General features: G+C 39.0%; 2 protein-coding genes across 6 annotated transcripts in view; both read right to left on the reverse strand.

Moving 5' to 3' along the window:
• dlg3 (discs, large homolog 3 (Drosophila)) overlaps positions 1-7,015 on the reverse strand; it is an 87,469-nt gene extending 80,454 nt beyond the window's left edge. For 2 of the 5 annotated variants that reach the window (XM_038700066.1, XM_038700064.1), the window contains exons 1-2: positions 6,161-6,445; positions 4,851-4,982 (exon numbers count right to left, since the gene is read on the reverse strand). In XM_038700066.1, coding sequence (XP_038555994.1) covers positions 4,851-4,982; positions 6,161-6,200 — 172 coding nt within the window. In that variant the 5' untranslated portion in view covers positions 6,201-6,445. Of the gene's footprint in view, positions 1-4,850; positions 4,983-6,160; positions 6,446-6,975 lie in introns of those variants that run through there. The other 3 variants (XM_038700065.1, XM_038700067.1, XM_038700069.1) reach the window with 3 other exon arrangements.
• A 132-nt stretch (positions 7,016-7,147) lies between these two features.
• gdpd2 (glycerophosphodiester phosphodiesterase domain containing 2) lies at positions 7,148-17,950 on the reverse strand. Its single transcript, XM_038700074.1, has 16 exons — positions 17,798-17,950; positions 15,753-15,969; positions 14,860-14,963; positions 14,635-14,728; positions 14,340-14,399; positions 14,141-14,239; positions 13,934-14,027; positions 13,001-13,146; positions 12,231-12,313; positions 11,657-11,816; positions 11,343-11,549; positions 11,110-11,258; positions 9,958-10,105; positions 9,689-9,771; positions 9,557-9,585; positions 7,148-8,393 (listed from the first exon to the last, which is right to left on the reverse strand). Exons 2-16 carry the CDS (start codon positions 15,837-15,839, stop codon positions 8,356-8,358), a joined length of 1,581 nt encoding a protein of 526 aa, XP_038556002.1. The 5' UTR covers positions 15,840-15,969; positions 17,798-17,950; the 3' UTR covers positions 7,148-8,355.
• Between the last annotated feature and the right edge of the window lie 3,478 nt (positions 17,951-21,428).

The raw sequence follows: 21,428 nt of genomic DNA on the forward strand, positions 1-21,428 counted from the left end.
CTACAATGGAGGTTTCATGTCAAAATCCTCTGAGCTGAAATGGATATAAATACAAGCTTATTGTTGCTATGTTTCATTTTGTTTGTAATTAAAAATTACTGCTGGCATACAGAATATTAAATGTATAAACTTGGAAAAAAGTTACAGTGTGAAATGTGAAATTTCTATACAACTTAATATTTTTGAACCTCAAGTATAACAAGCGTGTGCTGCCTTTCTACAACTTCAAAACGTAGGTATTAAATGTTGGTTGCTTCCTTTTCCTTAATTGATTTTCTGGCCACTTGGTGTACATCGGAACACGCTGTAAACACAACAATTGTTTCCTCTTATATTTAATCTTTTATTATTACTATTGTTATTACTGTTATTGTTTATGTTTATGTCTTAATCTTTTATTATTATTATACTCTTTATTAGTCTGTTCACATATTTAGGGTTTTAGGTCAGAGCTGTGAGAATGTTTAGTGTTTCCCTCCTCTTGTTGTTTCTCTCCTCTCCTTGAATGTTCATTGAAAGCTGGGAGAGGATCTCTGTTCCCCAAAACATAGAAACCTAGAATGTGTAAATGATTATGCACCCCTTTGCTCGGGGCCAGACGCCCGAAGCTGCCCTAGGGGGCAGGTCTCTGGACCAGCTGTATATGTGTTAGGCTATAGTACTTCTCTGTTTATTCTCTTTTATTAATAAATTCTTTGATTGTTGTTACTCAATTTATTACTTAATTCCTCACCAGCAATATACAATTTCCACAACAACCTCATAAAGCAGATATGCAAATTGTTTGGAACAATCTACACATCAAGCAGACAAGGAGCCACATTAGTATTCATTTGGAGTTGGAGTGAGTCTAAAATTCACTCTTCTTTTAGGTGCAATTTGGGAATTTGGCTCTTTAGCTGCTAAATGCTCCTCTATGTTCACTAGCAAGGCACTAACAGTGTCTGTCTGTCATTTGGTGCTGGGCAGGTAGTGTATAGTGGGTTTATCAGAGCTAGCCAGCTGCTGTAACTGGACCTGAGGCTTATGAGAGCAGTGAGTGAACAAAAAGAAAAAGATGTAAAACAAAACAATGAGCTGACGGACGTTAAAAAAGCTACATAGCACTGAGGAGAACTGTAGAGTCAGGTGATAATTCTGTGACACCTTTCACATACATTTAGTGATCTGAACCTTTGTTCATATAAATATACTGGTTGGTTCAGCTTTTGATAATTCTTGAAAATGTTGCATCTGTTAAATCTTGCTCTTCCGACGCATCCCGGACACCTGGCTTGCTTTCACACAACTAACACCTCTAATTACATTATTCAGCTATTCCTGGCAGAGGTAACAAAACAGAAGTGCTCAATCAGGTCTTTAAGTGTTATGAGATCAGGATTCACAGTCACACAAAAGTACAGAGAGTTTTCTTTTTTGCATCTGTGACTTTCCCCAAAAAAATAAAAAATCTCTGAACTGTTCCAACCCTCACAGACCACATAAATTCCTTGCGACAGAAGAAAATACATAATCCAAGCCAGAAGTCTCTTTCACGGGACTTATTCCCAGATCTCTTTTTGATGTTGGGACTATTTTGGGATGGCCTGGTCGGAGCTCTGAGCCTTTTTGTCACAGTCACAGGGGGTTTCCTGCACCTTCTCCCTGTCCTACAAAGACTCTGCATCCAGGATCTACATGTTTGTGTGTGTTGTAGGCCTCTTCCGTGTGTCATGTACCTATTCAATTGGACTAAAGTCATCTCTGTATTTCTGCCTGGGTGAATCATACAAAAAAAATGTGCCCCTGGTACTTTACATGATGATGAGCAACCCACAGATCACTAGAATAACACATTTGCGGAAAACTAGGTCACAATTTCAAGGCAGGGCAAACAATTCACCCCTTGTCACTGCCTTGATAAAATATTCCCCAGGCATTTAGGGTCCTCTGTAATTTAACGTGTGTCTGCATGTGTGTCTGCCCCAACTCCCTGTGAACAGCCCCCCCATGCCTCCCACTGCATGTTTGTATGTTGGAACAAAAGGGTGGGTGCACAGTTAAGGCAACCTTTGTTCGTGACTGTGCAACCATGCAGACATCCAATCAAGTGACCAGTACTGAACCTTCCCACACTGCATCAAACACTTCTTTACTTCCCACAGTGCATCAAAGTTACAGAAATATCTTAAAGACAAATGCTGCACTGTTGCAGCATAATGTTTGCAGATCACTGTCTTTAGATAGAGAAAATGGACGCTTTTTAAGACAAAAGCAATGAAAATAGTCCAAACTGAACCAGTACACGTGGCCCTGAGCATGTGAAGGCAAACACAACAGTAGAGGATAAGAGGATGAGTAATGTTTATACTGCACTGTATTCCTATTACTGCTGTGTACCGGCTGCTCCCCCACTCTGTCTTTCCTGATGAGAACCACATGTTGAATGAAGGACGAAGCCTGTGAGCCCTGCACCTGAGACACACCAACCCCCAGCCCCTTCTTCTTCTTCCCTCACACTCTGCGCAGATGATCCAAAGAGCTGGGAGAGGCCTGGAATGGCAGCCAAGAGCAGTTTATTTTCCTGCCTGCCTCAGGTTCGGCCCTGATTGAACATTCTTTGTGAAGAATGTTTGGAATCCTGATTTGGAAAGCTAATCCTCTCTGAGTCTCCCTTACCTAAAAATATTACATTTGATGTTGATAATTACTAGATCAAAATAGTGCATAGCATCAAGCTTTTATATAGATAAATTCTTTAAACTTCTTTCATGTATTCTACAGAGGTATCATTAGCAAATCTCTAAATAAAATGTTTTCTCAACATATTATGCAATACTGGAATAAACTGACAAGACTTATTTAAGTGTATTTTTTAGACCAATACCGATTTTTATTTCTTCTTTTCAGAAACACATAACATAAACAAATATCTTCCCATTATAAGACCTCACCAAGATAACATGACATAATGTAGTTTAAAAATAAATTTGTGTTATTGTTACAAATAGTTACAATCTATATAACTAACTATCATTCTTCTGTCTCTTCGCTTTTTTTTTTTAATTGTCACTTTATCGGCTGTTATACCACCTATATCAATTTATCTGCAATAAGCTCATATCGGCCGATAGTACCATCTGTGCCCCAGAGAGGGTCAAGCAGAGCTAGAAGGTAACCCGTGTCTTGCCCAAAGACACAGCATGGCTTATTCTTAATAGTACTGGGGATGACACCTACTTCGTGGTGACAATACTGATTGACAGTGGGCATAAAGGTCTTGTATAGATGCAAAAAGATGCTTCTTCTTTGTTGAACTGTTGCTTTTAGCTGATTAATAGAGTGAGTGGACAGGCCAGTACACACACACACACACACACACACATGTATCTGGCCTATAACAAGACTGAGAGACTACAGCCATGCTAGCAGCTCTGTGAGGGTGTACTTAGGCACAGCAGTGCTTTGAGCTAAATGCTAATGTCAACATGCTAAAATTCTCCCAATGACAATGCTGACATGCTAATGTTTAGCAGGTCCTTGTATAATGTTTATCATGTTCGCCATCTTAGTTTAGCATGTTAGCACGCTAACATTGTTTAATGAGTGCTAAACACAAAGTAAAGCCAAGGCTGACAGGAATGTTGTTAGTTTTGCTATTTGGCTAAAAACAGACGGCTGCATATCTCTCCTGTATATGAAGAACCCTTTAAAATGGGACTTATTGGCCTATTACAACATATTTGGTTTTGAAATATGGACTTATATAATGAGATACAACAAATGAATCCCTACCACCAAAATAGTAACAAATCCAACAAATGGTGCTATCGGACAAACAAAAAGATACATAATGAAAGTTTGTCCAGTATCTCTTCAGATACAGCACTGGTAAAAACGGTCATACTGTATTTCTTTAACTGGGCCTGAGAAGTCCCTCCCCCTCAGCTCCCCAGCAGTGGGTCAACAGTATCAACAGCAGACCCAGGGGCAAGCATCACTATGACATGGCTGTGGTAATTAGAAGGACCACTCAACCATTGGATAAACTGAAGTAATGTGCTATATCTGCTTTAAAAAGAACTGAGGTTAAGATTCACAATGGCTTCCCTGCGCTCTTTTAAACAAACACACTTGTCACGAAGATGTAGCTGATTTCACATAATTATAGCAACTCTTCAGATGAGCTGCAGTAGAAACTATGCACACTTCAGGATGTGTAATATCAGTTTAGTCAGAAGCAGCTTCAGTAAGTTACTATAGCTCTGTGGTAATGGTGACTGTTTCAGTTTTTCTGAGCCATGATCTACATCATGTTGGCATAAGTTCATGAAGTATGTGATACAAAAAAGGCCACTAAGTAAAGGGGAGAATTGTGTTTTCACGGGGGAGGCAAGTCTGAGCTTATAACAGCTCAGTCTATAGATAGACTGTGTTGTGTGTGGCTTTATTAGGATTTCATTACAATGTGAGTATGTTACAGAGGAGGGTATACAGCAAACCTTTGTGAGGCAAACTGAAAGGCCTCTTTCATAAAGCTTAATTGGGAAACATCTAGACTCAGTTAACTTCCCATACAAATTAATACAACCTGACCCTGTCTACATCCTGTGTTTGCCTGCAGCCAGTCACATGACAACACAAATCAGAGTACATAAGCTACTCTAAATTAAAGACGGATATAGTATGACAACAGAGTGTAGAAAACCAAAAATAATCTAGCTGTAAACCATCTTTCTTACTCAAAAAGAAGGGGGTGTGAGCCGGTTAAAAGTTATTTAGAAAGTCCACCTGGAGAAACCTTTGATGTAATTGAAGCTCGGGGACAGAGATTTGAAACTCTCTGCTGCAAACAAGTGTTTTATTCTTACCAAGAAGAGCTTGGAACAGCTGGCTGCCCAAGATGGCAGACACTTTGCCCACGCTGATGTTCAGGGCCTGCTCCTCTGGACTGGTCAGGTTGGCCTGGTATCGTCTGAGCAGCCCCACTGCTCGCTCTGTGTCTGGCTCACAAAATAAATACATGTCTCATGACAGAACAGCAGCAGATAAACTATACATGTGGACAGTCATTATAAACAGGGTCAACAATATTCTTAATGCGGATTAAAATAAATATGCATAGTATTGCTCTTAAGGGGCAGTTCAATCCAGGGATAGAATATGGAAATATGAAAAATACTTTGTTAAATCTGTTAGGGCAGGATTATTCTTACCATCATTACTCTACAGATAATATTCTTGATTAATAGTTTGTTCTCTAAAATGTCAGCAAATAGTGCAAATGCCAATTACAAGGTCCAAGTGCTCTTGGTGAAGTCTCTAAATGCCTTGTTTTGTTCAGCCAACAGTCCAAAACCCAAAGATATTTAGTTTACTGTAATAGAAGAATAAGAAAAATATATAATCATATTCTAGAGTCACACACATAAGGAGCTGGAACCAGTGAATTTGTGCCAGTTTTACTTAAAAAATGTGATGATTAATTGCTTTACACAATTGTTGCCGACTACATTTCTGTCAATTCTCTAATCAATTGTTAATTTCCGCTCTAAAATATGTAGGGAATAACTGATTTCAAACAATAAAGTAACGCAGCATAAAGTACCATTACATGTGAGGCAGGTAAGAAAGCTACTTAATTTTTGACTATTACAGACACACTGTTAAGGACACATATAGATTTTATCTTAAAATATCATAATAATGACTTGGTACTTGACTTACACACATGCAGCACTGCTGTTTGTTATATTCCCTACAGAGCACATTAAAGGTATTTGTCTCTTGCAACAAGACTGTACAGCTGGTTGTTGAACCCTGTGGGTGGTGAGGAACACAGCAGAGAGATGATGCACATCACGGAGGTAAATCTACTACTTCACAGTTCTACCTGCTCCTGAACATTTTGGTCGAGAAAAATCTCAGTTACAGTAAACTGCTGCCCGGAAGTCCAGTTACAGTTTTTTTTTTACCCTTTTTCATTCCCTGAGGACAAAACGTGTTTCTCAAGGGATTATAACTGAGGTTAGTGGGCCAGCGAAAAGCCGTGCAAACACTTTCATGGAGTAATGAGCTGGCATTAATCTAAAAACTTTAACTTTAACCGAGATTTAGCAGCTGAAACTTGCTGGCACGTGAGTGAGAGATGAAGACGTTAAGTTATGTTAACGGTACTCACCATACTTGTGCACCATGGTGTGGCCAACTCGAAAAGTCATGTATATGACAGTTTTTGGGGTGTTTTTCTTCTAAGAAAATATTTACAGCAATAGTCCCTGATAATTTTGCAACCACAACTGTCGCCTCTTCTTCACGAGCAAGCGAGATACTGAGTTGAGCCTATTACTGCAGCGGGTCACCGGTGATCCACACGCACAGACAAGAGGTTAAGGTGTGACAAGAGGTTGTTTACTTCATGTCAACTTTCCAGAAGTTTTAGGGCAAAACGGCCCCAGAGCGTTAAATGTTCCTCCTCCCCTCACACACACACACACACGCCTCGCCTTCATGGAAAAATGGAAAAACGGCCCTCTGGCTCAGCCTCATTGGGACACCGTGATACCGATATAATATGAATATATTTACACTAAGCCACCTGTAGCTATCTTATATTATCATTTGCTTGGCATCATCATGAGTGATAATTCAGTTAGTAAAGCATCTTGTCCATGTTTACGTTTTCTCTGACTAGCCTCAAGTCTACTAGTTACAATCCTTTTTCTTTTAGCGTTGTGTGCCATCTAGTGGTGCGTTAAGGAGGTGCTGGGAAATCACACTTCAAACGGGAACTCGGTGCGTTTACAGGTCTTGGGGAGTAGCTTAACGTTACTACTGCATATAGGGGGGAAAAGTTGTATAAAGCCTTCTGTGGCTCCAGAGGGAGCTATGCGGTATCTGATAAATAGCCTCAAATGAGTCAGCGCCTGTTGGGACTGGAGACTGCACGTCTGAAAACGGAAATTATCTGGGGGTGTGTGAAAGAAGTAATCTTACCAGACCTCGGTAGCCCGCTCCTCATCTCTGCCTGAGGCTAGCAGCTGGAGACTAACGTTAGCCGATGCTTGTCACTAGCATAGAACCGAATCCACGATCGAACTGTCGGTAGTCGAATTGCATTATGGGTAATGTAGGCGCCAGGTTTTGACAAGGAAGAAATGAATAAAAATACTGTTTTGATCCTTTTTTTATTAAACTGGACATTGTGATTCTGACAACGTTATGTCAGTGCAAGGCAGAACAGGACCACACGTCACTGCCTGAAAATAACAGAAAGTCATTTTGACCCTCACTCCCCATCTCATGTATTATTTTATTTTTACATGTTGTAGTATTTGATATGTTATAGATTGATCAGACAAGCAGCTGAAGTGTTTATAATGTTGCATCTTGGAGCGGGAACACCCTTTAAGGAAGAATATTTTTTACAATTTAACATCTTAGTGGTGGGGAAAAAAGTATTCTAGTCCTTTACTTAAGTAAAAGTAAAGCTAAGTAAAGTAACAATATGCAAAGTTACAACATTACAAGTAAAAGTCTTGCATTCAGAATTTACTCAAGTTAAAGCTGCCAAATAAATTTAGTGGAGTAAAGATGTACAAGATTTAAAAGACTAATGTACAAGAGTAATGTCAGTTGTTTCAATACTGTAATACACTCAAAACAAAGTAATTTGCTTGGAGAATTCAAGCATGTGGATGAATCTTTAACTGATTGTTCAAAGACGTATGACAAATGTGATTTCCCCATTTGTTGTCTCAAGGATATACAAAGGTTTTTTTTTGTATTTCTGCACAAAATGTGATGCCCATTATTTCACAAACAGAAAGTAACAGAAGAAACCAGAAAACAATGACCATGGTAAACAAAACTACAACTTACATAAAGAAACAAGGAACCATTATGTATGTTGTAATGCAACTTTTCTAATGTATATGTTGCTTGTTTTCACTTAATCTGATTTTTCAAAACATAATTCATGCATTAAAGGATTAAATGCACAGAAACAAGACAGTGTATAAAACTCTTGTAGTGCTTTTGGCTCAGGTTACAGAACATACGCATCTTTCCTGCAGCATTGACACCATGAAAAAAAAGCTACAAATCCAGTGCAGATCTATAACGCACGTTCCAGTAATACAATCAAAGAAAAGTTTCACATTTTTAGTAGAAGAATGATTAAAACCCTGCGAAAGATAAACCCAAACAAAAAACTGCCATCCAAAACATTCTTATTTTCATAGCTTAGCAGTACAGTGTATTGTTATTCACATCAACTTGGTTTCTTCCTGATCTAGGTCCAAACCGTTCTTGCATTACAGACAAGGATGTACATCAGTTTCCGGGCAGAAGAATCTCTTGCTAGCGTCGGGGAAACTACCCAGTGTGTAAGAAGGGAGTCCCTTCTCCTATCCCTGCGCGGAGCCACAAAAATGTTAGTCAAAAGATTGGTACCACTTTCTAAGCCACCATTTACAAAAGGGTTTATAAGCTGTAACTAACGGTTTTGTTTATGTTTAATAAATAATTTTCTTACAATTTATAGCTCAGTTATGAACTATTAAGACCATTTGTGTTAACAGGTTGTGAAAATTCTTTAGCTGGTACTTATCCTTTCTATTTCGTAATGTGATAATGTTGCTATAATTCTTTAATACATTTTCATTTGTTTCTCACTTTATACAAAACCATGTTAAAACATTATTAATAAAAGCATTTTAAATTGATCAAGTCTGCAGTTTCAACAAGTTGTTAATAAATGGATTCAAGTAAGTGGTCAAACTGTCATCAAGTTTTTTTTGTTTTGTTTTGGGGGTTTTTAAACAACCTAGCAATCCAAAATGTATTTTTATTGAGGCTCTAGCTGATCAATAAAGCTTTAATTTATTACTTCCTACTTGAGCCATCAGTTACAAGTTATAAACCCCTTGTAAAAGGTAACTTGTTGTTGTGTCTTGTGGTTTGATGTCAATTTGCTTGCATTATGCCATTCTCTAAAATGTTATTTTGTAAATAAAGGGTACAGGCTCATTTTATATGATAGCTTGGATTAACATCACCACTTTTTAAATTTTATTAGTAACTTATATTGAGTTTTATGCATAGCAATGCTAGCTGAAGTTAGGTGAACCCACTTTAATCAAGATATGAGCTGGAACTCTATGTGAAACACCCAAATGTTAATAATGTTAATGCCACTTAATGTCTTTTTTTCTTTCTTTTTTTTTTACAATCATTGTCAATATATTAACTGAAGCTGAAACAAGTAGTTGGTTAATAGGTGAGTCCATCAAGAGAAAATTAACCTGCAACTATTTTCATAATCAATTTATCAGTCATTTTTCAAGCAAAAGGGCCAAACATTTTCTTGTTCCAGATTTGCTGGGTTTTTTAAAATAAAATATTATGATAGCAAAATTTAGTGGTTTTGGACTTAGGACTTACGGAAATACTGTTAATATTTTATAGACACAACAATTAATAAATTAATTGTGAAAATAATATGTAGATTAGTGCAAAAAAACGAAACAATCAATAGTTGCAGCTCTTATGTTAAGATTATAAAATCTAAACATACCTTGTCTGTGTGAGGAACGGTGTGTTTTGCTGGCAGAAACAGTGAGGTGGATTAGTCAGTCTATTCACTTTCAAAGACATTTTCATGCAACAGCCATAAATGTGTACAGCAAACATCTATTATCTATTTTACCACTGAAAGATGAAGAGTCCAGTCATTATCAGAATAGATGCAATGTCCACTGTAATCCATATTTTCTTGTATGTAGAGGGCTCCTGAAACACACAAAAAACAATACCCATAGGGTCAAGGCGTGTCAAATATTTTGAAAAATGCCTGTACAAACTTGTCGTGTCCAAAACAAATGCTTAAACTGATGGTATTTATTGCCGGATAGTGAAATGAACAGAAAGGAAAGTAAAGCACAAGCTACTGTACGTGCAGCTGTATGTATTGCTTACCATGACCCAGTCAGGCTGATCCATGTCTTTTAGGAGGTGGCAGGAGTTGGTGGTAACAGAGCTGGCCCCTGCACACCACAGCAGAGAGAACAGCCAACGCTCATTAACCACCCACAGGTTCACTGTAACGTTATCGTTCCGAAGTCTCCTGTCAGATAGAAACGAAAATAATAAAAGAAAAGAAAGGAATCTATGGAAAGCAAGACAGTAAATATTTGTTTATGCAAGTATGTATTTGTATGTTTGTATTGATGTGTGTGTATATATGTAAGTAGATACTTATGTATGCATTGGTGCTAGGGGTGTGACTATACATTTAGCTCATGAGACGATACGATAGACGATATTGGGTTCACAAGAACGAGATATTTTAACACTATTTTTAGAGAAATTTTCAAAGATGAAATATTTGAGTGGAAATAGTCTTTTAGTGAACTGAAAGTCACAAAATGCAAAACAATGCGGGTGTATTTTGAAATGTAAATATTGCTTATATATTATTTGTGGCTCATGTCGCTCTGTCGTCGTTTTTTTCCACTGGGTGACAAAAATGCTGCCCCACAAACAATTTAAAAAGTGGTGGGGGAATTGTCTATGCTAATTTCACCCTCACACTCAGTCATGCTGATATCGTGAGACAGCTTTTCACCTCAAAGAGAAATATTGTCACATTTTGATCTCGTCACACCCCTAATATGTGCATGCATCATGTATATCTTATGCTCACCAAAATAAGAACATACTTTGAGTTGTTCTGTGTGCATACATGGATCAGAGGTGTAAGGTTACATTATTGTGTGTAAAGAGTGTTAACTTGCTCTGCCCCAAGTTTTATGTGGAAGCTGTCAAACACTTGTGTCATAAAGCAAAGACAACACTCCATGTACAGTGAGTTCATTAAGAACTTATATGCAGCACCTCTTTAGTTATTTTTTTAAGGTTGGTATGCTCATCCATGAAACAACATTTCTGGGCAGGGACATTATTTGAAACTCATTCCCTGGAGGCCAATCCTACGCCTTTAGATTCAGTGCCAGCACTGTGCCTCAGCATGCTACACACACATTGTAATTAACACACTACTGTGGATGGACCCTGGCACAACCACAAAGATAACATGGGCGTATTTTGTTTCACATTTATTTATTTTACCTGATTTCTTTTATGCTCAAATTGCTGTATTTCACATTTAAGTACTTTCCATTTTTGTCAAGCATCTCCCTTTCATTTTTATAGACCTGGATGAAGCCTGGAGCAGTCTTAATTACATATTCTCTTTTTTCTGGAGGAAGCCAGAGGACCTATAAAAAAGGAAAACACCATAACAAAATGTGCCTTTGTTAAAATATCTTAAATTCTATCAGATGGATTAGAATTAGACTTACCAGGCTTGGGTCAAATTTAGAATTCAAGATGGTGCTGACGATGACCTCTGAGTCATTTTCCTTGTCGGGATTATACAGGTCAAATATCACTGAGATGTTATGCTGCTTGGCGAGATTGAGGAGCTGATCTAAGGAGGGTATAGTCTGATTCCTGGCTGTTTCCATCTCCTCTTCTGTGAGCTTGGACACCGAACGGAAAGGATCCGTCTGGAAAGTCACATAATGCTACCTGTGACTTTAGTATGCGGCATGATAAGACATAAACCTTTATGAGTGAGTTTTTGGACAAGCATGTATCAAAGCAAAGACCTCACCTTCAGGAACCATTCACCTGCATTCAGACTCTGTAATTCCTCCCACGTCAAGTGAGTGCTGTGGCTGACGTTTTGGTCAGGGAACTTCTCTTTAACGTTTGTCGTTCTCAACAAGAACTCAGAGTTATTGTCATGCATCAAGAAGGGAATTCTGTCTTTACTAGGTTAGAAAAACAGTATAAAAAATAAAAGCATACTGTATGTGAGGCCAAAACAGTCCCAATTTTATAAAGTTACATTAAATAATTCATGACCCTTATTGGCCTCAGAGGGCAACTAGCACAAACAGCAAGAGCAATGATAGAATACCACCAAGCAAAAATACACAAATCATTGGGATTGATCAACAACCAGATGGAGGTGTTTTATACCAACTCATGAAGCTAATGACAATTAGCTAGCTAGCTGTGATAACAGTAGCAACAATAACTAATGGGAGCAGGGCTTAGCGAACGGTCAGTTGAGGGACGTAGAAATCAGGCACACTACCACTTTAAAAACAACATTATGAAAATGCTTTGCTGTTATAAGCCACTAAAAAAGCCTTTTAAATACGAATGCATTTTCACTGTACCTGAGCTGCACGTCAGTCTCAAAGGCTATGACGCCACACGAGATGCTCCTGCTGAACGACATCATGGTGTTCTCTGGGGCCAGCTGGACACAGGGAGGACAGATGGGTGAGACACATTAATGTGCTTAAAACTCCCATCTACCCTAAAGCTGGGTGAACACACACGACCCCATGCAGTGTTGAAATTGAGCTTATTGTGGTGAGTGACCCAGGGGCAAAGCAAACTAACAAGGACGGAGCAGCACAACATATGGGGCCCCTCACATGACTGGACATTTGTTCACACCTGAGCCAGTTTAATTCTTTGCTGTAACGTGCACATAAAAATGCAAAGTATTTAACATATTACATCAGTAAGCAGAATATAATACATGACACGAGATAATGATATTTGCATGCAAGCGTAGCAGTCGATATTCCGTTTGGGGAACACATTTATTTGCTTTCTTGGCAAGAGTTAGATAATAATAAAATGTATTTGTATTGCATCTTTCATACAAGAAATGCAGTTCAAAGAAAAGACCAAGATTAGAAGATTAATACCCTCACATCTGTCCATTAAATATGAAGATATAGCATTTTTCTCAAAACCCTAACTATTCCTTTAAATGATAATTAACTTCCTTCTTTTACTACATAAACTACATGCCTTGATTATAACTGCTATGACTCAACCCTGACAGCTCTTCCCAGAGGTATACTAATAGCAACACTATGGGAGGTGGACCATGTGTATCTTTGGGGTGTTGTCAAGCAAACAGGATGCTCACCATCGGTGCGCCTCGGTGGCCAATGAGCTTTGGCTTTTCAGGTAATTCAGTACGCTTTATCAGACAAGGAGAACTGATGAACAGGGGACACACGAAGATGGCTGCCGACATAGCTACAAATACCACTGCCATCAGGAACTTGGACCCTAGTGAGAACAAAAGTAAAAAAAATAAGATAATCCTCTAGCTATTACACCTGTGCAGAAGTATGAGTAAATAATGAGTATTATTTGTCTAATGGGAGTATCATAAATATAATTTGTGCTTTCAAAACCATTGCATCCTTTTCTTATGCCTTTTCCATTATGCCACATTCATATTTCTGCATTTAGTTTTATGCAACATGTGAATTACAGGACATGATAAAGCAATAGCTATTTAGTAAAATACATGTTTTACTTGCCAGGTTTCATGACAAAAATATACGTGGTCGAGATCACATGAACATTTGCATAGAGGACACAAACTCTAGTGTTCTACAATTTACGGCGTTTAATTTACGTGAGTCCAGGTCTACTGATGCCACAACCTTGCAGGTTTTCTTCTTCAAAGTACAAAGTTGCATTTACTGACATCCCAGTTGTTAATCTGTTCCTTATTAAATGGTAAGGACAAAGTATTTAGACCACAGCACATGATGACCATTACTGGACTCCAGTGGAAGTCCATGTCCTGTTTGTATTTTGTGAATAATCAACGGTACATTATCGCATTAAATTTTAAGCATAACACTAGATTCTAACTGGTGATGCCAGCTGTAATGCCATTTTAAATTTTATTTATACGTACTGTGTCTCTGTGTCATTTATGTATTCAATCTTATTCAGATCTTATTCACTTTTTCCTTCTACAAAAATGTTGTGTCTGTATACAGTGCTGCACTTGCTTGTAACTCATGCCAAAGTGTGCTCTTAAATGACGTCGGAGACCTACATTTTTCCATGGCCGTGTGGAAGCCCCGCAAGATGAAAGGACTCAGCAGGGTCAATGCACCGACAGCACCAAACTGCAAGAAAGGAGCTGTGGCCTGCCAAGAGGTCAACACGCACATCAAATCACATGATGTACACAGACAACTGTAATGCCATCTAAATGCCTCACTGCCATGTGAAAAAAAAAACTATAACCTGTAAATTTTACCTGGAGTGAGAGGAGAACAGTTGGCCATTCCTTCTCCCACATGCAACTAATTCCTGCGACCCCACAAGCGATTAATGTCACACCCAAAAATAAGAAGATCTGTGTAGAGTAAAAGCAAATATAACATTTAACAGTTTTAGCAACCTCAATAGATACTGCATATTTGGAACAAATCTGGACAGTTAAATGTTTAGGATACCTTGTGTAGCCAATGTAAGTCGAGTGATTCTCCTAAGGCAACTTGGAACAGTGCAAAGAGCTGCAATAAATAGTGGTAAATTATAGAAGATGAAGTTGCAAACATGCCTAATATTTTTTGAACCTGTGATGATGTTCGATTCCATGGTATAAGGCTAACTTAAGCTATTTATACTGTATATGCTTTCATTTAGCTAGAATTCAAAAGATCCACTCTCATGCCAGCAGTTACTCCAGTAGTCACCCCATCATTACTGCTAAATTTCCGCACTATAGTACAAACACTATAATCTCACCAGCAGCAGAACGCAGTAGCTGGTTAACACTGCAGAAATGATGATCAGCACCATGAACCAGTTCACCCACCATTTCAGTTTTGTGAAGCTGTGCCTGATAATAGAACAATAGAGACCAGCACAGGGTGAGCCAAATAAAGGTCACCAATAATGAAAGAAAAGAGAGGATTCTGGGCTTTTGTGTTAGATTCAATGTGGACCGCGTGTCTGTGCATGTTCACTCACCAGTTAACGTCGTCTTGGTCATTAAAAGTAACAAGACAAATGTATATCCAGCACAGGGAAAGCAGGGAGACCACGGTGACAACCGAGAACCAACAGCATGCACACTAAAATGAAAAAGAACACGTGAAATGTTATACTTCAAAGCTTTTATGTCTTTAGGTTTAATAATAACCAAGATATTTGGTATGCTGCGTGTGTGTAAGTGGAAGTATGTGTGTATGGATTCCAAAGGCAATTTGATCTGAAAGGGAATGGAACAATTCCAACATTTTTTCATAGCTGGTTTGCGCCCATGCACTGTGCTGTGACAACTTACCACAAACAGGCCCTTCATGTTATTTCACCATCAACATCACCTTCACCCTCCAAAATTATAAATGGCTACCCCCACCCACTTATAAACCGGTTCCAGATAAGTCCATAACAAGCCTGTTAGGGCCTGTGAGTTTATTTATTTTTCTTGGCACACAAATGCATAACCAGCATTTATTGATCGCTTCACTAACAAAAAGGTTTCCTCTTCTAAAAAACTCTCTCTAAACAAAGTTATCTACTTTCATTAAAAATGCATATAAAGCACAGGATTCGCATAGCACAACAGTTCATTGACAATATTTTACATTTCTGAATTCAGTCTGGTGGAATTTCAATCCCTGATTACAGGGCTTTGTAAAACGTTATGTTCAGTGGAAGTTCAAGGAACCAGAAAACTGAAATTGATTAAGTAATTTGAAACAGATTATTTTACATAATTATCACACATACTACAGTGCAGTATAGAGCAGTGCTGAAGAAAATTAGAACATAAATTACGTATCTGAACTCCCTAATGATCATATAAAAATATAGTCATATTTGTTAAATAGACACACAAATGTGGCAAAAATACTCACTTTTCTGTTATTTTCACTCAAGTGCTTCCAGCGGCAGCTGTAGTAGCCCCTGCTGCAAATTCTGCAACAGCTGTCGTCTTGTGGCATCACTTCTCCTCCTCATTCACAGTGTAGGTCCTGTTCACTGCAATCTCAACACCTGATACACACAGCCCGAAGAAAGATGGAGGGAGCCCGGATACCTAGGCGTAGCCTGATCTCATTCACCTCTCCAAACCTGTGGAGTGCAGGAAGAAAAAAAGATTAGTGTGACAGCAAAAAGAAAGCAAATGAGGGACGAGGGGGTGAAAAAAAAAAAAGTTTCTTGGAGCATTAAGGCAATCCCTGCTCAATAACCCCCTCAATAGAGCCAGTGTCCAAAGGGGGTATAGCCACTGGCTGGATTTACAATGGCCAACACCATGGGGTATTGAGAGTAGTGCACAGACTGTCCTGAGAGTGAAGTCACACTATTGGAGCTTTTACAGAACAAACAGTGACAGGCACATCCACGCACAGAGAGGGGGAGGAGGAAATAAAATGCAAGTAAAGAACAAACAGTTTACATCCTAACAGAGTGAAACAGTTTACATACTAAGTGAGTGAAACAGTTTACATACTAAGTGAGTGAAACAGTTTACATACTAACAGAGTAAAACAGTTTACATACTAACAGAGTGAAGAACACTACGAGTGGAGGTTTAAGGGGCCTTAGATAGATATTTTCACATTGACAGTCACTAGGCCGAGAATGGGTCACAGCTAGATTTTAGTAAACCTGTTGGGGCAAATAATTTTCCAGCTGTGCCAGGTTTCGGTCCCCTCTTAAAAAAACAAAAAAACTATGAGGGAAATTACACACATAAGTGTCACCCACAGAGCAGACACATTAAGCAATAACATTTTCTATGTGAAAAGACTCCATTAAACCAACTGTTTCTTGTTTGACTTGATTTGACTTGGCGTTTTGCCATCTCACAAGGATTTCTCATTTTGTTCAAATGTCAAAGCCTTCAGGGTAATAAGCAAGTTCAAGGTTGAGGCATAAGTTTAGAAAAGATCAAACAGGTCAAATTAAGATAAAACAACTGTCACCACAAATTATTCCACTGTATAGAATAAAGTGACACACTACCATTAAGTAACAAGTTTCCTTACACTAATTAGGAGATTGTCATCTAATAAGGGCATGTTTGGACAGGTTAGACAGCCTTTCAAGTCATTGACATGAAACACAAGATGCTTTGTTTCACTGCACAAACTGAGCATTTACCAGGAAGTTTTAAGCCTTAACTGAATGTTGAGTAATAACGGTAATATGTCTGAGCTACAGACTGACAACTAGTGAGAAGATGAAAAAAGAAAGTGATATAAATGTCCCTTTTACAATCAAAGAACAATTAAACAATTCATGGTGGAGTGCCTCCCAACAATGTCATTTTTTTGTCCCAGACTGACATAGCTGATATAGCTGGAAGACATCCCTGTTCTCATTTCTAACCTCATACATACGCACACCTAACACCTGTGGCAAAGTGTAAGGACATAATTTCATACACTTTCACTGGCATAGTAAACTGTATTTAGACAAAAAAAATCTAGTGGGTTAGTATTATTTAAAAAAGGGACGAAAGATAAAATATCCAATCACATTTTCTTAAGTGATTGATGTTAATTTAATAACAAATAAATTTTGTCAAAACAAAACACTGTCATATCTCAGTTGGTCCCCTAATGACCTTCATGCAGTCAGAGTGGCTCAACCTCCTCTTGGAAACAGTATTGTGCTGCTCTGATGCCTTTCCTAAACTAATCCTAAACTATTTTCAGCCATCACTTAAACATCACTTAAAACACAAGACTTATCTCACGTATTATGTGCCTTATCTCTCTTGTGATTTTATCTAGATTTTTGCAATGCATGTTCATGTCCACAAGGATTTCTTAATTAATCGTTTAATCCATAGCACCGAAGAGACAAAACCCGTTAACCAAACCAGTGTGTCCAAGAGGATGAGGTGCACAATCTCTCTGTATCTTTTTCTCTATCTCGCAAAGTGACTTACCAACAATCGCGCTGTGCCGATAAATTCTCTTCACACCGAAGTTCTCTCTTGGGTTTCTTTTTCTTCACTCTCCCCACTCTCGCACCCTTTTCACTCTCTCTGAGTGCGTGAACTGAATGTGAATGATCCAAAATGAATGGGTGCGCGTTAAGGAGGCGTGGCCTAGCGAGGGAGGATCCAAATATTTTCACTCAGGTAGGCTACAATGTGAAACTTGCCCATAGAAAATTGAACCTGTAGGCTACGCTGCCTGTTAATCTGCAACAAATAGCATAGATCTTTTAAAGAGGAAAAATGATTCCATTCCTCAAGGTCACTTTTAACTAAGCCCATAAAATGTATTTGCAGATGGAGTTGTAATATCCATTTTATAACCATAATGTCGTTTTCATTTTATCATTAGCTCATCTAAACCACGAGGTGCAGGCTACACATGCAGTTTTAGTAGCCTATTTAACAAAGTGTGGAGCATTAAAGTAGGATGGACCTATGGCTGAGGTGATGAGAATCCGGTGTGTTGAACGGGAACAGTGAATTAGCCTGCTTAAATATGAATTTACTAAATGCCATTTACTAAACTGAAATATGTTAATGAATATGTTCAATGATTATATCTATCTATGCTATGGTAGGCTTATACCGAAGTATGAATAAACAGATTTCTGAATCCAACGATATAGGCTAGATACAGCTTACAAAATGTTAAAAAATAAATTAATCTCTATCAGAATGATCCGGATGTGAAAATCCAATGTTTTGCTATCCAGGATCACAAAACCCATCTGACTTTTGTGCCGGTTTTTCAAAGCAACATTGGATTGGATCATCCTGATCCAGAAACTTTTCAGGATTAAGAAATCTGGATTTCCAGTGCTCTAAATGGGACTACGTATCACAATGTAGATATAAAGACCAACAGGTAGAACAGCCAACGTGGGGTCACTTTAATTTGAGGAGACAGAAAATGCACAATAAAACAACACAAACATCCATCCATCGTCAACCGCTTATCCTGCGTACAGGGTCGCTGGAGCCAATCCCAGCTGACAGCGGGCGCCAATCCATCACAGGGCCACACATAGACAAACAACCAGTCACACTCACACACAATTTAGGGTCACCTATTAACCTAGTCTTTGGACGGTGGGAGGAAGCCGGAGCACCCGGAGAGAACCCACGCAAACACGGGGAGAACATGCAAACTCCACAGAGAAAGGCCGGGAAGACCGGCAAACTAAACAAACGCTTTTCATAATGAACGACAGTCGGAGTTAACCTAGGCCGTAGCTTCAAGGCAACAAACCTTGTTGCTGTGAGGCAACAGCGCTACCCAGCAAGCGATTCTATAGACGTCTAAACAGCCCAGACGTCAGTGAAAGTTTGGTAGACGTCTAACCATTGCCCAAAAATAGTCTAGTCATCAATTAGACCACTACTGAACGACTACATATAGACGTCTAATAGACATTGAAAATGGGTCTAGGCTAAAACAAGGTTGAATTTGGGCTGTCAGTAAAAAGTGAATAGACGTCTAACCATAGCCCAAGAATAGACTAAACACACAGCTTTTGAATGACTACATAGCTACGTCTAATAGACAACAGAATAGTGGCTAAAGGTTTTTTTTACTCAAACATAACAGGTTCTCATAAATGGTAACCGTCCTAACAAATTAAATATAAAGATTTTATTAAGAAAAATGATTACAGCATAGACAACTTAAGATAATACAACATGATGAAAATATAAAGGAATTATTGATACAATATTATTATAAATACAAAACAGTTTATATGAAAATACAAACAATTTTAACAACATGTGTAATAAAAACATAAATAATGAGAAAATAAATTGGTTGCTACATCCAAATCTAGATCTTCATTTAAGCTGCTACTTGATGCAGTAAGAGCATCAGATGGGTCTCTCGGTTGGCGCCAGTCTCTCGGGTAAATGGGATCCATAACTGTTGAATATGTAAGAATATGAATATAAGTAAACATTATAAGTGACCATGTTCACTGTTTTGTTAAGACATGACTACAATCAACAAACATACAGTATACTTCTAATTATCATTCTAATGAAGGTAAAAAGGTAACGTACATGTTTGATGTTCACCCCCTTTGAATTCAGATAATATAATGTAAGAGATTTTAAGGGCACGAGGAAACCCGTGGGTATCATGGAGTGATGTTAAGTTACATGTGCATCATGCAGCATGTTAAGCTAACCACAAGGTGCATTACTCTACACTGTTACCTGCTGAAATGTCACGGTTCCTACACGTTAACAAATAATTTAGATAAATAATAAAGACATGTCAAACAAAGACACAGATACTTACAAGACCAAAGGAAATGTCTTTTCGCTTCCAGTGTTTGCAGTAAACGTCTCGGGTTACGTATGTAACCCTTGTTCCCCGAGAAGGGGAACTCGAACTGCGTCGGTGACGACACTATGGGAACGCCTCTGGGTGTGGCAGGGCTGAACTATGAATGAAACTACTCCAATCTTTTTGGTGTTACTAGAACGGTAGTGTGTGACGGCGTAACCGGAAGGGGTATATAAGCACGCCGGCACATAGGACACATTAGCCCTTTCTATGAAGCAAGGCACTCCAGGCGGGGTGAGGTGTGGCAGACCGACGCAGTTTGAGTTCCCTCGAGGGGGAACGTCTCGGGTTACGTATGTAACCTTTGGGTTACATACCCAGCCAGTGGCCCAGCCAGCCGCGTCACACAAATCCTGGAGTGACGCCCCTGCGAGGAAGGCCCTAGAAGCCGCCATGCCTCGAGTAGAGTGCGCCCTTACGGCCATAGGTGAAGGCAAACCGTGCACCTGATAGGCCAGGGAAATAGTCTGAACGATCCAGTTGCTGATGGTGTGTTTAGAAGCGGGGAGCCCAGCCCTGGGGGACCCGAAACACACCAGCAACTGGTCTGCTTTCCTCCACTGGGAAGACCTCAGAGTGTAAATACTCAGTGCTCTGACAGGGCAGAGCACATGAAGTCTCCCATCCTCCGCCGTCACATGAGGTGGGGATGAAACGCCTGCAGCACTGTGGACCCTGCCACTCTGGCCGGAACCTTAGGGACATAACCTGGACAAGGGTGCAAACCGAAAGTGCCTGGAGATCCCCCACCCTCCTCAGAGAGGTGATAGCGAGGAGAAAGGTCATCTTAAGGGTCAGGTGCTTGGCCTCCGCCGACTCCAGGGGTTCGAAGGGGGCTGTAAAGGCCAACAGAGTAGTTAAGCACTATTTTGATCATAGCTACGCTATAAGGTTTTATTATTACGGTATCGGACATTTATTTTGATAACCAAAGAAACCAGAAGTAAAGTGACGTAAATGAACTTGGCAAACGGCGGAAAGGACGAAAGAAAAGTCTGAAAAGGTTCACGGAAAAACAGTTAAAACTACAAGGTTTAGCTACGGTCAATTGGGGAACAAGGTTTGTAGAGTTAATGAGAAATATATTTGAGCTAGCCTACTGGAATTGTTTATCGTATAATGTACAATTTGGTAATGCTATCGTATTGAAACTAATGTAATGAGCTGTGTAACGTTTGAAATGTGATGGTAATGCATGGTTTATTTGTTTTTACTCAGCTCTTACGTTGGTTGATG

Source organism: Micropterus salmoides, unplaced genomic scaffold (genome assembly GCF_014851395.1).
Source record: "Micropterus salmoides isolate LMB-PRFRI ecotype aquatic unplaced genomic scaffold, ASM1485139v1 Ms_hic_scaffold_5, whole genome shotgun sequence".
NCBI lineage: Eukaryota > Metazoa > Chordata > Actinopteri > Centrarchiformes > Centrarchidae > Micropterus > Micropterus salmoides.

What these genes read in the sequence shown, in the direction of transcription:
- gdpd2 (XM_038700074.1), bottom strand. Translation starts at nt 15,839, where the DNA reads ATGCCACAAGACGACAGCTGTTGCAGAATTTGCAGCAGGGGCTACTAC. An exon ending in TGAGTGAAAATAACAGAAAA is followed by an intron (nt 14,964 to 15,752) that starts GTGAGTATTTTT and finishes TTTTCATTTTAG; the next exon opens with TGTGCATGCTGTTGGTTCTC. An exon ending in GACCAAGACGACGTTAACTG is followed by an intron (nt 14,729 to 14,859) that starts GTGAGTGAACAT and finishes TTCTATTATCAG; the next exon opens with GCACAGCTTCACAAAACTGA.